The 15231-nt window shown below is 41.9% G+C and overlaps 1 protein-coding gene across 1 annotated transcript in view; it reads right to left on the minus strand.

The window, feature by feature from the left end:
• Window positions 1-15231, minus strand: part of LOC127538778 (RNA helicase Mov10l1-like) — a 40235-nt gene that overhangs the window by 17970 nt on the left and 7034 nt on the right. The window contains exons 6-10 of the mRNA XM_051962520.1: window positions 14627-14720; window positions 11225-11403; window positions 10336-10482; window positions 4965-5081; window positions 1991-2155 (exon numbers count right to left, since the gene is read on the minus strand). Of these exons, the coding sequence (XP_051818480.1) occupies window positions 1991-2155; window positions 4965-5081; window positions 10336-10482; window positions 11225-11403; window positions 14627-14720 (702 nt within the window). The remainder of the gene's footprint in view (window positions 1-1990; window positions 2156-4964; window positions 5082-10335; window positions 10483-11224; window positions 11404-14626; window positions 14721-15231) is intronic.

The raw sequence follows: 15231 nt of genomic DNA on the forward strand, positions 1-15231 counted from the left end.
GATCCAACAATGTGTATACTGAGTCTATACCCCAAAGAGATCATAAGAAAGGGGAAAGGACTCACATGTGTAAAAATATTTGTAGCAGCTCTTTTTGTGGTGACAAGGAATTGAAAACAGAATAGATGCCCTTCAGTTGGGGAGTGGCTGAACAAGTTACATTATGGATGTGATGGAATATTATTGTTTTTTAAAAAACAATCAGCAGAACGATTTCAGAAAATCCTACAAAGATTTACATGAACTGATGCTGAGTGAAGTGAGCAGAACCAGAAGCTCATTTAGACAATAACAAGATTATGTGATAATCAACTGTGATGTACTTTGATCATCATCAAAGTACATACAATGAGATGATTCAAGACAATTCCAATAGACTTGGGATGGAAAATACCACTTGCATCCAGAGAAAGAACTATGGATACTGAATGTGGATCAAAGCATAATCTTTTTTACCCCTTTCTGGGTGGTTTGTTTTTCTTTTCTCATTTTTCTTGCTTTTGCTTTTTTTTGTGCATGCTGAATATGGAAATATGTTTAGAAGAATTGCACACATGTTTAACCTATATCAGATTGCTTGCTGTCTTAGGGAGAGGAAGAAAAATTTGGAACACAAGGAGAATATTTTTTTTTAATTGAAGTTTTTTATTTTCAAAACATGCAAGGCTAATTTTTCAACACTAACCCTTGAAAAAACCTTGTGTTCCAATTTTCCCTGCTTCACCTCACCCCTTCCCCCAGATGGGAAGTAATCCAATATATGTTAAACATGGTAAAATATACTAAATCTAATATAAGCATATATATTTATATAATTATCTTGCTGCACAATAAAAATCAGATCAAAAAAGGAAAAAAGTGATAAAGAAAATAAAATGCAAGCAAACCACAACAAAAAGAGTGAAAATGGTATGCTATGATCCACACTCAGTTCCCACATCCCTCTCTCTGGGTATAAATGGTTCTCATTATCACAAAATCATTGGAATTGGCCTGAATCATTTCATTGTTGGAAAGAGTCACGTGCATCAGAATTGATTCTTGTATAATCTTACTGTTGCCGTATATAATGATCTCCTGGTTCTGCTCATTTCATTCAGCAAAAGGTCATGTAAGTCTCTCCAGGCCTCTCTGAAATCATCCTACTGGTCATTTCTTACAGAACACTAATATTCTGTAACATTCAGGTACCATAACATATTCTGCCATTCTCCAATTGATGGGCAGCCACTCAAGTTTCCAGTTTCTTGCCACTACAAACATTTTGCGAAGGTGAATGTTGAAAACTATCTTTGCATGTATTTAAAAAATAAAAAGCAATACAATGACCCAACGCAATTTTGTAGGACTTAAGTGAAAAATGTTGTCCATCTCCAGAGAAGGAACAGATAGAGCTTGAATGCAAATCAAAAAAACAAAAAACCCAAGAAAAATAAAGAAAAAGTAGTGTTTTCTTTCATAGAATGGTATATATGGAAATGTATTTTGCATGATTACATATGTCAGTATAACCTATATCAGACTGCTTGCCTTTTCAATGAGAAGGGGGTAAGGAAAGAATTTATAACTGAAAAAAAAAGTTTAAAAATGCCTACTTATAAGGAGTTCAGATTCTAATAAGGGAACTAGAACATGTCTTGTTCTGATGATGATGAATACATACAAAGTAGTTAAAGACCAAGCAATTTGATGGAGGGCACCCTCAATAGAGAGTGTCAGGAAAGGACTCCTATAGAAGGTAGTAAATCATAGTGAAAATAACTGGTGTTTATAGAGTGCCAAGTGGCATCCCCAGCTGATCATCAAAAACGATGTAAGAGGCAGGGCCACTATCATCCACCACAGGGTAGATAAGGAAACTGAGGCTTACTGGCTTGCTCAGGACCACAGAGCTGGGAAATGTCCAAGGCTGGATTCAAACTCAGGTCCTTTGGTAAAGGGACTTGAGGAAAGATGATTTTATCTTTCAGAGAGGTAACATTGGACTCACCAACAAAGGATTGTAGGATCCACAAGCCCCAAAGGCATTTTCATCTCTCAGATACAAGGGTCGAGACATGAGTCTTTCTAACATGGACACATTCAATCCATAGGCAAGAGCGAGTCTGGACTTGATGACCGGGCCAAGCTGCATGGGGTCTCCGGCCAGCACAATCTGCAAAACACAAACAGTGGTGTTCTCCAAGCCTGCAGAAATGGCAGCTTCTTCTCTGGCTGTGTAAGCCAGCAGCCCTCCTTCTTTTGCACCCACATGCAGATATAGCATGTATGACGTTCAGACTAACAAGCAGCATTCGAATGTCTGCCCCAGAGCAGAAACTGTGGACCAAGTCAAAGGTCTTTTTAAAAAGATCTTTGGAGATAAAAATCAAAAGTAATTTCTGCTTTTTGGGTATCATGGCTTAGCAATACCCTGACGAGGACCTGGAGACCTGAAGCTCACACACCAAACAGCCCTGATGGCCTATCCCAGAGATTATGGAGCATGATCAAGAGACATCATAAGGACATGCACATTTTAAACAATTCCAAGACCTCAAATGAAGATTCTGGGAAGGCAGGGGAAGGGCCGGGAGAAGGCAGATAACACAAGGCTGATGGGACAGAGCTGCCACTGATAGAATTCATCAAGACTTTAGGCCAATCTCAAGGGATACAAAGCAAGCTCATTAACAGCTACAGAGACTCCTGAGAACCTTTATGGCCACTAATTAAGTAAGGAAATTTATGTGCTCAGTGACACTCTTCAATCAATCTTTTCAGAAAGAGACTTATGTTCACTGATCATCACCACTCTAACCAATTACCCTCTTTAAAAAATGAATGATGTAGGGATACTTAAACTTCATAAATTATTTAAGGGCAGTGCTAGTTACTGAAGTAATTCAAGCACATTTTAAAAAGGCAATATTGACAGTTGCCTATGATATTTAAAACTTTTGGTGTCTTGGGACACATTTCTTTCTAAACAACCCCCCCTCCCCCCCACCTTACCTGGCCATTAACTTCTGAGACCAAGCCCAAAGGAATGAGGCATTCTGGCTCACTTGCCTGTCCTGCTTCATCCACAAAAACGTGTGTGAAATGTCCAATTCTAAAATGAGAAACATGCTTGACATCAACTTCCTCAGATCCTAAAGTCACCACAGAAGCCTGAGCAATCCCAGTTCAGTAACAGATAAACCATCAACTAGATTCAGCCAAACTCCAGAAAGGGAATGTGGACTGTTGGGCTATTCCAGTGCCTGAAGGCTTTTTGAAGGGAATCATAGGAAGTGAGGAGAAGACACAACCAAAAAAAAGCTTTAGTGTTCTCCTCTAAGCCCCCACAAAGAGATATTTAGGGAAAGACAAGACTTTGTCTAACTATTCATCATTTTCTACAACCACAGTCCCCAAATCTCTGAGAGGAGGAAGATATGTGGAAAACCTCATCAGTGATCAGGAAAAAAGAAATAGTGCTACTTTATTCCAAAATAAATAGATTACAAAATTTACAGCACCAAATAATTTCTAAATTCATATAATCTTACAATGCAAATCCCAGCTTCAAAATGAAATGATGGAAAATGATGAACTTAGAAAGATCTATTTGAACTGATGCAGAGAGGGAGTGATCGAGGTTAACATTTTTAAAGAGTAATTCTTAGTTTAAACATTTCAATATATAAAAAACAGAAAGACAATTATATATGAAACTGTGAATTTCTATAATGTGAATTATCTTTTATTTTATTTTAAAAACTACCAAATTCAGCAACTTAATTTTCAAGCTATCTTGTCTTCTCTGAATTTCCTTGTTTTCTCCTGTTTCAAACACCTTCCTTCAAGCATCACTATCAATCGATCGCTCCCTTCTCCTGCCCCAAATTAAACAAAGCTTCCCCAAACTCCTTTCACTGAGATGCATCCTCAGAGTCAATCAAAACAGATTGTGGGCAATGACTAAAGAGTCTGTCTCATTCTGCCCCTTGAATCCATCCTCCCCATCAGAAAGGCAGGAGCACGTTTCCTCTCTGGTCTTCTGGCACTCTGGTTATTGCATTCATCAGTCAAGTCAAAATCCTTTCTGTATACAGTGTTGTGGTCCCTGAATAAATTATCACTTGGGTTCTGCCCATGTCTCTCTGCATCAGTTCAAATAGATCTTTACCCAGTTTCTCAGTTTATTTTTTTTTCATTATTTCTTATGGTATAAGATCATATCAATAAAATATAATTTGTTCAGTCATTCACCAACAGACAAGTTTTCAGTTGTTACCAAATATCACAAATATTGTCAGACACATGGCTCTTTTTGATAATTCTCTGATCTTTCTGGGGTGTGCACCTAGCAGTGGTATCACGGGGTCAAAGGGAATGCAGTTTAGTGACAAGCATAGCTCTAGTTTTTTCTTACTAGAACAAAAAAGAGCAAAGTTTAAAAAAGGCAAAAACAAAGTCACAGAAAGACAATAACTAAAAATTTTAACAGCCTCTCTGTAAGAGCAAACATAAAAGATAGAAACCAATGGATAAGTGAAAAAAAGTGTGGAGAATGAAATCCAGAAATTCTAGGCTTTCCCTCAATCCTCTTGAGTTGACAGTGGGCCTTCTGATGCTCAAGAAGCCGGAAGAACACCAGGAACATCAGAGCACAAACACAGATGGAACCTCTGGCAAAGGTTCATCACATACTGCGTCATCTGAACTAATAATAATAATATTATAGTATAATAATATAATACTATTATTAATAGTGAGGCAATCCTGCAATTGTCGTGTGAGTACTCATGTCTGGCACAGTGCTGCCTGCCATGGCTCTGCTGGCTCCTGCCACAGGCAGCTAGGCCCTTCCCCAAGAGGTGAGACATTTCCCTAACATTTTTGCTGTCTTTTTTTTTCGTGTCTCTTGGTGCCTCGTGGGGCATTCCCTACAAAATGCCAATGATCCCCATAAGCTGCATGTATTTTAGATACCTCACTCCGATCTGGTAGAACAATCCAGAGCTGCTGCACGTGGTGATGATAATTCGGTAGCGAGACGCCTTCCAGACATCTTCCCCATCTTTGCAGTAGAGTCTGACAGTGTCACTAATGGTCTGTGAAAACAAAAGTACACATGCACAAGCTGTTCTATAAGCACACCAACCGTTTTCTTTACACACTGCTTGAGTGCCTTTTTCTGCTCCCCCTCATCAATGTAAGAGAAAGGAGAGAGGGCCAGATGTAGAGGATGGGGATTGGGGGGGAACACAAGCAGGAATGACAAGTCCATCTTCGGTCCCTTCATTCCCCACTACATACTCAGGACCCCCACTTCCTGGCTGTTCCATGAACAAGAGCCTCCAGGCTGTTCCCCAGGCCTAGAATGCTCTGCCTCCCTGGTTTCTTTTCAGTCTCAACTAAAACTCCTCAAAGCCTTTGATAACCCCAATTACTTTTGTTTGTTAATACTTTCTAATTAGTCTGTACAGAGATTGCTTTGTATATATTTACATGCTGTCCCCTCATTAGATAGTAAGCTCCTCAAGGACAGGGTCTTTCCCTCTCTTTCTACCACCTGGTACATAACAGGTGTTTGATAAATGTTCAATAATCAAATGCATAAAAAGAACACAATACAACATAAAATTAGAAGGGTGGGAACTGATTGTGAATGAACTGAACCACTGAAAGGAGACACATTAGTGGAATACAGAAAAGGGATAGATTTGGGGATTATGACTTCCGCTGAGGATACCTCCATATTTCATTCCTTTCCAGGCTACACTGCATCCCTACACCCACAGGACTATGTGTGCCCGGCCCTGCTTAGCTGGGTCTCCCCCATTTCTTTAGGGGTCCCTTTCCCTATTAAAAATGTAAGCTCCTCAAGGACAGGAACCACCACTCTTTCTGCTTAGATTTCTATTTCTAGGGCTCAGTAGAGTGCCCGACACATGGTGCTTAATAAATGCTTCCTGATAACCGAAAGGCAACATCAGTTTGTTCAGGATTGACGGTCAGGGGAGACACTAGATCAGACTCAAGAAGCACCTGTAGAGGATGCCTGAAGTCCTGGGTGTGGATGAAGTCATCAAGCCCACTTCTGTCCCAGACCCCTGCTATTTTTGCTCATCACAAGCCTCCTGGGTGGGCCCCTCCTGGCTTAAAAGACATTCCACCCTGGGCCAGGACCTTTCCAGTCCTTCCCCCTTAGAGCAGCTCTCCTGTCCGCTGCCTCAGCCACTGCACCCTGCCCCGAGCTTGCAACATTGGCTCTGTCTAACCTACTTTTCATTTCACGCTGATCCCTTATCCACAGAACATGGTATTTCTGAGCCCAGAGTGATGAGGTGACTGTCTCGAGTACATGGCAACCATCTGGCCCAGGCTGAGTTCAGGTTCCTTTCCTTTACTCACTCTCAAAAGCAAGCAGTCTGCTGCTGCGGGCATGGTATCTTCTGCCTTCTGGCCTTTGAAGGGTGGTCTTCCATAGCTGCAACAGCCCCCCTCCACACTCTCCACCTCTTAGGCTCTTCTGTTTATCTTATAGCCCAGTGCATGTGCATTTTTCACACGAGGCCTTTCTTGGTTCCACCAGATTAGTAGAGGTCTCACAATTGCAATTATCAAATCCATTTAGTGTAGGCATTTTATTTGCTTGTCTATGCTGCATCCCCCATTAGAATCTAAGTTTACTAAGGTAACATCCTGTATATGACGTTTTCGGTAAATACATACAGAACAGAATGTAGTTTAAATGATTTTTAAGTCAGAGCCCAAGTTTGATGAGATTTCTAAGCGTTTAGAATGTTGCAGTTCTCTGAGAAGAGTGAACAGCTTTACGGTTAGCTCTTTGAGAGTAGTGATCATTTAATTTTTGTCTTTTTATTCCCCAAACCTAGCATGATGCCCAGCACTTAGTAGGCACTTTAAAATGCTGACTCTTGATGCTTGATGAGCACGAAACTGTTACTGCTTCCTCAGGCCTACAGAGGGGCAAGAACAGGTAGACCTTGGGTTGATGCCTCCTGGGAATGGGGGTATTTGTGTCCAAAGGATAATTGGCTTGTTTACAGCTGAGAGGACTGATCATAGGAGAATGGGAAGAGAAAACAAGTAGGAAATCTAATGGGTACATACAGTTTCAACATTGTGTAAAGTGCTGGGTATGTGGGACTTCAATGACCTTCTATTATTCTGGATCATGTAGCCTATAAACAGAAATAATGTAGCCTGGGGGCCCCTCTACATGCTATCCAAAGGTTTCAAGTATTCTTTAGAGCAGTATGGCTTTAAATCTCTATAGCTCAAAGTCCTTCATCTCAAGCTTCTTTTTAACTTCGTAAAAACCATAACAATGACAGCCAACATTTCTTTAGCTCGGAGCTTTCTATCCATCAGATTTGGTCCCCATAAGCTTGGAAGGAAGGGGCTCTTAGGACCTTCATTTCACAGATGAAGAAGCAAGCTGCAAATGGTTAAGTTGCCCGTCTGGGGCCTCACCACTAGTGTATCTGACTCTAGATCTAGTGCTGATCAATGTAATGCAAATGAAAAGACAAAACTAGTAAAGACTAGCTAAACAAACATCAAGGAAACTCCATGTGCACTAGGGAACAATCTCCCGACTCCATGGCACCGATGGAAGAGGAGAACCTGCTCCTGAAACAACTCCCTGACCTAGCATTGCACCCCAGCAGATACACCCTCGTGTCTACAAAGCTAGCATGTGTGGCCTCAGAGCTGTGCACTGACTGTCTGAATGGGACAAGACTGGTAGGCTCTGGGTGGAGGCCACACACTTACTGAGATGGAGTCTGGCCCTCCTCATCTGAATCAGCCATTCTGTAGTTTTGAGAAGTGGGGTCTCTTAAGTATAACCCAGAGCACTGAATCTACATGATAGGGAGGAAGTTGCTTAACTTCACTGAACGTATGAATCATCTATATAATGTGGCTTTGCAAAGAAATCCAGTGATGGAAATTCCACAATTGCTCCTTAGGAAGGAGATTTCCTTAGGAAACAAATACCAATATTTTATATCACCCTGATGGTCAAAAGTCTCATTTGTCTAACTAAAATCTACTTCCCAAAAAAGACTACAAAAGGCTTATTATTGTCTACACAACACAAAAAAGTGAGAATTTGGAACAAAGGGCTGTACCAGAGGGAGAGATCCTGACATGACTTGACTTGAGGATTTTGTTCTTTGTCCTTCCCCTTCCCTTTTAACAGAGAGCTCACCTGAAATGGGTTTGGGGAACAGGATCTCAATTTGGGAATTAAGCAAGAGTAATAAGGATATTCTTACTTAAAGGCACATAGACTTGGGGCAAAGAAAATATTCCTGATGAGCAGAAAGGCAAAATTCAAAAACATGAAATGCCTTTATGTTTTCTATAATTTAAAAGAACTAGGGTCCTATAAACTGTGCTAACAGGAAGAAAAGCAGACAAGGGTTTGAAGCTAGTCTGATGTGGGTGAAGGAAGGGCCTGCTTACCTAAAACCCCCAGAAGCTGAAGCCTTTGGGCTCTAAGCTAACACCATTCCTCTTCTCATGAGGAAGAGGGAGCACTTCTGCTGAGAACTCCAAACTGAAGCCAGAAGCTGGAAGGAGAGAGAGAGATGCTCAATATTATATGCCTTGTAGAGTGATGACCGGGGAGGGAAAAGCCCAGTGGAGACAGGGCAGTGACATCTTCAGAAAACAAGCACAACTTTTAAGCAAGAGACACATAAGTTGCCTCTTCCTGAGGAGGACCTGACCATGCTTCCTACATGTGCATGTTTTCTGGGAATGTCCATTCCTCTCACTGAGTGACCCGCAGATTTATGGGAGGATACCTTTTCTGGCCACTTTTCTTACTATTCTCTCACCATTACTTTGATTTGAACTGATTTTGTCCTCTGGCTATGAAACAGAAAGACATCTATCAGTAATGCTCATGAGCCATGGCTTTGGAGGAAATGAGGACCCTTAGGGGCACAAGAAAATAACAGACCGGCATTCAGAAGATCTGAATTCAAATCCCACTTCAGATACTGATTACTAAGGTGGCCACAGGCAAGCCACTTAACCTCTATTTGCTTGTCTCCTTGTCTGTAAGGACAGGGATAATATACATCCTGGCTTCCCAAGGTTTTTATGAGAATCAAATGCGCCAAGACTGACAAAGCCTGCTGTAAACCTTCCAGTCCTCCACACGTCCAGCTTTTTCTTGCTGAACCTGCCTTACTCCATTGCAGGGAGGCTGGATTCATTGCTGGAGGCCTACCAGGCTCCTGTTCTAGAACTTCTCCCAGGGTCTGTCGGCACAAGCCCCACGCAATGCTGGCTCGTGGTCCCGCTGCTCAGATCATCACTTTCAAACCCAAAAGTTATTCCTCAATTCTTACGTTTTAGTTCATGAGAGAGATATAAAAACATCATCAAATCAAGAAACAAATGTTCCACATTTATTTTTATTAAGTTCCTTGAGGACAATGCCTATTGTCTGCTGAACTGAGTTGAACCCTTTCTCGGTTTCCTACTGAGATCCATGTCATCCTCTTGTCTGTAGTTTTAATTCACTGTTACAAATGAGGGGGCAGCGAGATGGTACCACAGTGCACAGAGAGCCGGACCTGGAGTCAGAAAGACTGTCCCATCTTCCTGAGTTCAAATCTGGTCTAGACACTTCTTAGCTGTGTGACCCTGGGCATGTTACTTAACCTTGTTTGCCTTAGTTTCCTCATCTGTAAAATGTGGTAGAGAAGGAAATGGCCAACCACTCTAGAATCTCTACCAAGAAAACCCCAAATGGGGTAATGGACAGTCAGACAACAATAAATAATATGTGAGGCCCTGAGCTTGGTGCTACTGGGCTGCAAAGACAGATAAAACACAATTCTTGCCCTCAAAGGGCTTCCACTTTACTGGGCATGAGGTGAAGTCAAGTATATAGGCAAGTGTCTCATAAGGCAGAAGAGGTAAATTCTAACTCCTAAGGGGACTGATAAGGAAATAGTTTCCTGTAGGGGAAGATGGGGGAACGGAGAAAAGCACAAAGAAAAGCAACTTGAAGGGGGAACACTGGTCACAGTAATGGTGGTTGGGAGCTCAGGTACAGGAGGGGGAAAGTAAAAGTTAAGCTGCAGGGCAGAAGGGATACAGACATCATGGAGACCTCTGAGCATGAAAAGGAGGCAGGACATGGCGTTCTTGGAATTAACTGGAAGTGCTGGAGTGAGGACTTTTGTGAAGTAGGAGACAGTCCTGCAGGGCTCAAACACAAGTTCATTCGCATTTATGGCCCCCACTCCAGACACATGGACTCTGTGGTGGGGAAAAGAGGAGGGTTAAATTCCACGCACTATAAAAAATTACCTCCTCGAATCTGCAGGTGGCATTCACTCTCACCATGGTTCCTGGGGCAAGCACTTTGCTCTCATGCAGCCGCATGCAAACGAGGTCAGTGGCGCTGTTGGACGGGGCACAGACCAGAATTCGACTGTCCGGTAAAGTAGAATGAATCTGTGTCACAGACAAGAAGGCCAAAGAGAGATGGAAGCCACACTTTCCCTCAATATATTGCCAGACTTAAAAAAAAAAAATCTACAAACCCCACTAACTATTAAATATAAAATTTGGACATTTAATTGATTTAAAGGTAGGAAGAGCCTAGGCCTACAGTTGGAAAGAAAGCCTTTTTCTCAAATTTTTTCTCACTATTTAGTTATTTCAGCCTCTTGGAAAAGCCCGTAATCTCTCTTCACCCATTTTCCTAAATTTAAAATCACACTGTTCTCCCTGCCTACTCTGCCATAACACAGCTTTCAGAATGAGGCACAAAAGTGACTTTCCTCTCCAGGAGAAAGCTCAATCAACTCAATGAACTTATTAAATTTTTTACATAAACCCAATGTTTTTTGTAGCTGGTGACAAAGGCCAAATCCAATTTTAAGCAGCATTTCTTCTGGAGGCAAATTTCTGCTATACTATGATTGAATACTTTACAATTCAGAAAACGAAGCATCTTCTAAAGGCTAGGAAATATGACTCTTAAATGCCGTCAACCCATTTAAAAACCATTTAAAATTTTAAAAATAGGCCGGCTGCAGAATGATGTATCTCCATACTTAATGAACAGTAGCCAACTGCAAGCTTGCTGGGCTTCAGCCTTAAGTCATCTCTTCCTTCTATAATCTTCACTGAGATTTTGGCCAGCTTGTGCTTCTAAGGAGCATCCTGTAGTCTGTTTGCTAGTGATAATTACCTGTAAAACAGCTTCTATTATGGTAACTGTCTTTCCAGTTCCTGGAGGTCCAAAAAGAATGTATGGGATTGGCCGGCAGTCACCACTTAAGATTCTTCTAACTGCCAATTTCTGCTTTTCATTTAGAACTGGATTGAAAAATTCGCGTTCTTTCGATTTCGAAGTCTGTACTCCATTCACTGTGTACTCAAGGCATAAAAAACAAAGGTTCATATAGAGGGCAAACAACTGAATCCAATTTTCAACCTCCATAGCCTTATGTAGAAAAAATATATACCACAGCCCATTTTAATAGTTAGGAATAAAAGTAAAAACATGCTGAAAAACTTTTTCATTGATGACGTGAGAAATCCCTAAGTCCTCAGTGAGTGTTCGGAACATAGGATGACGTGGTCTTGTCCAACCACTGAGAGTGAATAATAATACTATATGACAGTAATGAGGGCAACACAGCAATGCACCAGATGGGTTGAGAGGTTTCTGTGAGGTAGGTAAAGAATCTGAAAGGAAAGTAGTGATTTATTCACTGAGATACTGGGATGATCGGATCCCATGATAGCCTAAAGCCAGTAAAAGATCACTTAAGTCACTCAACAAGCATTTGCTAAGCATCTACTATATGCCACATCACTCCCTTACCTTTAGGAAAAAATACAATCTTTGCTGCTTGGCATTGGATGCCCTTCTCCAAGTGGCATGAGTTCATCCCTCTAGCTCTCGGGACCATTTTTAGCCCTCACATACCATCCATCCTTCCCTTCAGCCACACCGAATTCTTCTATACGCAACAGCCTCTTGGGTCCTACTTTCTGGACCATTCTCTTTCCTGACCTCAGTCTCTTGGAAACCTTAGTTCTCTTCAAAACTAAGCCCTAATGCTACTTCCTTCAGATGGAAAACCAGATTTGTCAAGAAGACTTGGATTCAAATGCTGGTTCTGCCACTTAGGGGATTTTGGGCAAATTATTTAATTTCAGTATTGTCTGTTTAATAAAGGATCACAGATCCCTTCTAATTATAGATTAGGATCCTGGGGGACCTTCCACATTCTCCCAGGTAGTAGTTTTCCCCTTGTTTTCTCTCACTTCCCAGGCTGAAAATACTGGGAAAATGCTAGTACCCACCCAGCTATATAGAGCATACATTTACTTATGCAAACATGTTTCTCCAGTTAAGTGCAAACTCCTCAAATGTGGATTCCCTTATTTTTGCCTGGGACAACTGCCTGGCACATTCTATATACTTAACTGTTGACTTGTTGCCTATTTTGATAGGGAGATCTCATCTTTCTGTCATGCCATCAAGATATAATGGAGAACTTTTTAAGACTTCTCAAAATGGATGAATCTAATACTATGAATCTAACTACTGGGGATTTATGCAGGCACAAATAGTGGTAGGAACAGCCTAGGAAGCATGCTAGAGACTGCAAAATCTTGGGTACAAAACCAAAAAGCACAAGGATATGGGATGTATCTTCTTCATTGCTGATCTCTTAAGGCAAGAAGAGACAAACTGATATGAGAAGTGGAGAACTTGCATTTTTAGAAAAAGGATTATGTAGAGAGACGCTGCTGAGAACGTATCAGCACTTTCCTTCTGTGAAAAGCCTTGGGAGTGGAGAAGACTGACTGCCTATGCACAATCCATGCTAGATGCTGAGAGTAGCCACTATCTAGGAAGAACAGCAATGGGGACAGCCACAAGAATTCAAAATCAAGAAAGCAGTTGGTGATAAAAACTTCCCAGCACCCACACTGAAATGCTCAGATTTAGGGAATGATGTGTTAGTGAGCCCAATACCAGAAGACACATTTTAGTTGATAAATAGCACTAAGATTAAGGATGATGGGAATGTCTCTAGTTGGGGTTGCCTTATTTTAAAGCAACACAAGAGCTAAAAGGGTGTAGGGTGGGGTAGCATCAAAAAAGCAGAGATGTGATTGAATTGTGGTGGAGAACATAAGGAAGCACCAAAGGCTGCCCGAGCCAAGGACAAAAGAAAGAAGGAATTTAAGTTCCATTAATAGATCACGGGCTTGGGTGCAGAAGAGTGACAACAATGGGGGGCCTTCCATTTTACATACATCTGTTGGAACACTCATTTCCAGAAGCAAAGGAACAAATAACTTGACTTCCCTTAATGGTAATTTCATCCTTTATCAAGCAGAGCAACCCACAAAGGGAAATTTTATCCTGGACCTGATTTTCACTGAGAAGAACTGGTTGTGAATTGGTAGAAAAGAGTATGAGGACACAGCTGACCACGCTCCCCATCTTCTGGGAGAACACACTGCAGAGGGGGCACAGGAAATGCATGCAATGGGTATTTGATCAGAGTTGGGACGGCCCAGATGGAGATGGGAAACAAAGCACAAAATGCTGAAGACACAAAGGAAAAGAATTCCAGTGAAGATCAAAAGTGGGAACTACTTGAAGACTTTTGTTAATGCTGAGTGCAAACTGAGATTTGTAAAAGATGGAGAGAGAAAGAGGCCAAGAGCAGAAAATGGGGAACACAAAAGAGTGGGGAAAGTACTATCAAAGTAATACAAAAGCTCAGGATGAACTGAGGCTCCTGAGGAAAGGGATTACCAAGGGTATTGTGGGGGAAGGAGAGAAGCCAATTAAAGAAGGAGGTAAATGAGATTAGGCAATACTGCTTGGCTGGCATCTTGCTCCCTTCATGGCAGAGGAGAATGACCTCTGTCAAAAATGGCTACCATGGGGGAGGGGAGGTCCAGAGGAGAGGAATAGGCCATCCTGGCCCAACATTACATCCTCAGGTACTCAAAGAGAGAATGGTTGGGACTACTCAACCACTGCCAGGGTCCTCTGAAAGACAAGATGAGAGGGATCACTGGATTAAAGAAAGGCAAACCAAGTCTCAATTTTTAAATAAAATTGTCTCCTGTACAAAATCTAAACAGTGAGCTTGATTCTGATTCCTGGAAAAATTCTAAAATCTATCCTTGGAGGAGGAGGTGGAGCCACTCACAAGGCCGGGTTCAGTTCTGAAGGTCCCATTTTAGAAGGGACAGAACCAAGTATGTCTAGAGAAGAGTGATTGGAACAGGAGGGCTATTGATGTCTCAGAGAACAGAGGATTTCAGGTGGACACGAGAGTTCTATAAATATGTGAAGGGCTGACAGAATTAGGAATAATGATAGAAAGTTACAGAAAGCTGTGGGCAAAATTGGAAAGATTCCTAACCACGGAGAATGGAAGGCTCAGCTTCTTGAAGCTGGGAGCTCTGGGGGACTGCCTAGCCTGAGATGGATGGCCAGCTGGAAATGCCACCCCGAGGGTGATGAAGCCCAGGGTATACCAGCTTTCTCCTGCCTCTGACTGACCCTGCAAACCTCACCCCCTCAGTCAATATTCTAATACACAGAAATTACTTGTCTGTGTGGCAAATGTCACCACATCATGGATGGAATTGGCTCCTCTTTTCTTGGTCGTGTGTTCCTTTGGCTCCTTTGATTTCTTCTTATTCTGGAAAAAAGATTTTCCATCAGGTGCTTATATGCTAGAAAGGTTGGAAAACCTCCCCCACCAAGTTTGTGCCGCATAAAAATGTGGCTTGTTCTTCCCCAGGGCACAATCCTCTGAACCACAATGCATAACCACAGCAAAATTGTCAGCCAGTACAGAGGCTGTCAGCACTCCTCCCCACACAAAGTACTATAAAGAGGTGTGGACACAAGAAAAGGTATTACTCAAACAAACTGAACATCCCAACAGATCCTTCCCAACATAGCTAGGGCCCTGCCTCCTCCGCCTTGAGGCTACAAGAGCATACATCTGTTGGAACACTCTCATTTCCAGAAGCAAAGGAACAAATAACTTGACTTCCCTTAATGGTAATTTCATCCTTTATGCCCGGTGGCCTCCCAGGCCTGCCACTCACACTATGGGGACAGGCTCCAACAGCACCCAAGCCCTTGCCTTTCTCCCTCTGCAGCACTCCCACTGAACAGGGACTTTATCTGTCCAGATAGGGGCT

The sequence above is a fragment of the Antechinus flavipes genome, chromosome 5 (genome assembly GCF_016432865.1).
Source record: "Antechinus flavipes isolate AdamAnt ecotype Samford, QLD, Australia chromosome 5, AdamAnt_v2, whole genome shotgun sequence".
Taxonomy (NCBI): domain Eukaryota; kingdom Metazoa; phylum Chordata; class Mammalia; order Dasyuromorphia; family Dasyuridae; genus Antechinus; species Antechinus flavipes.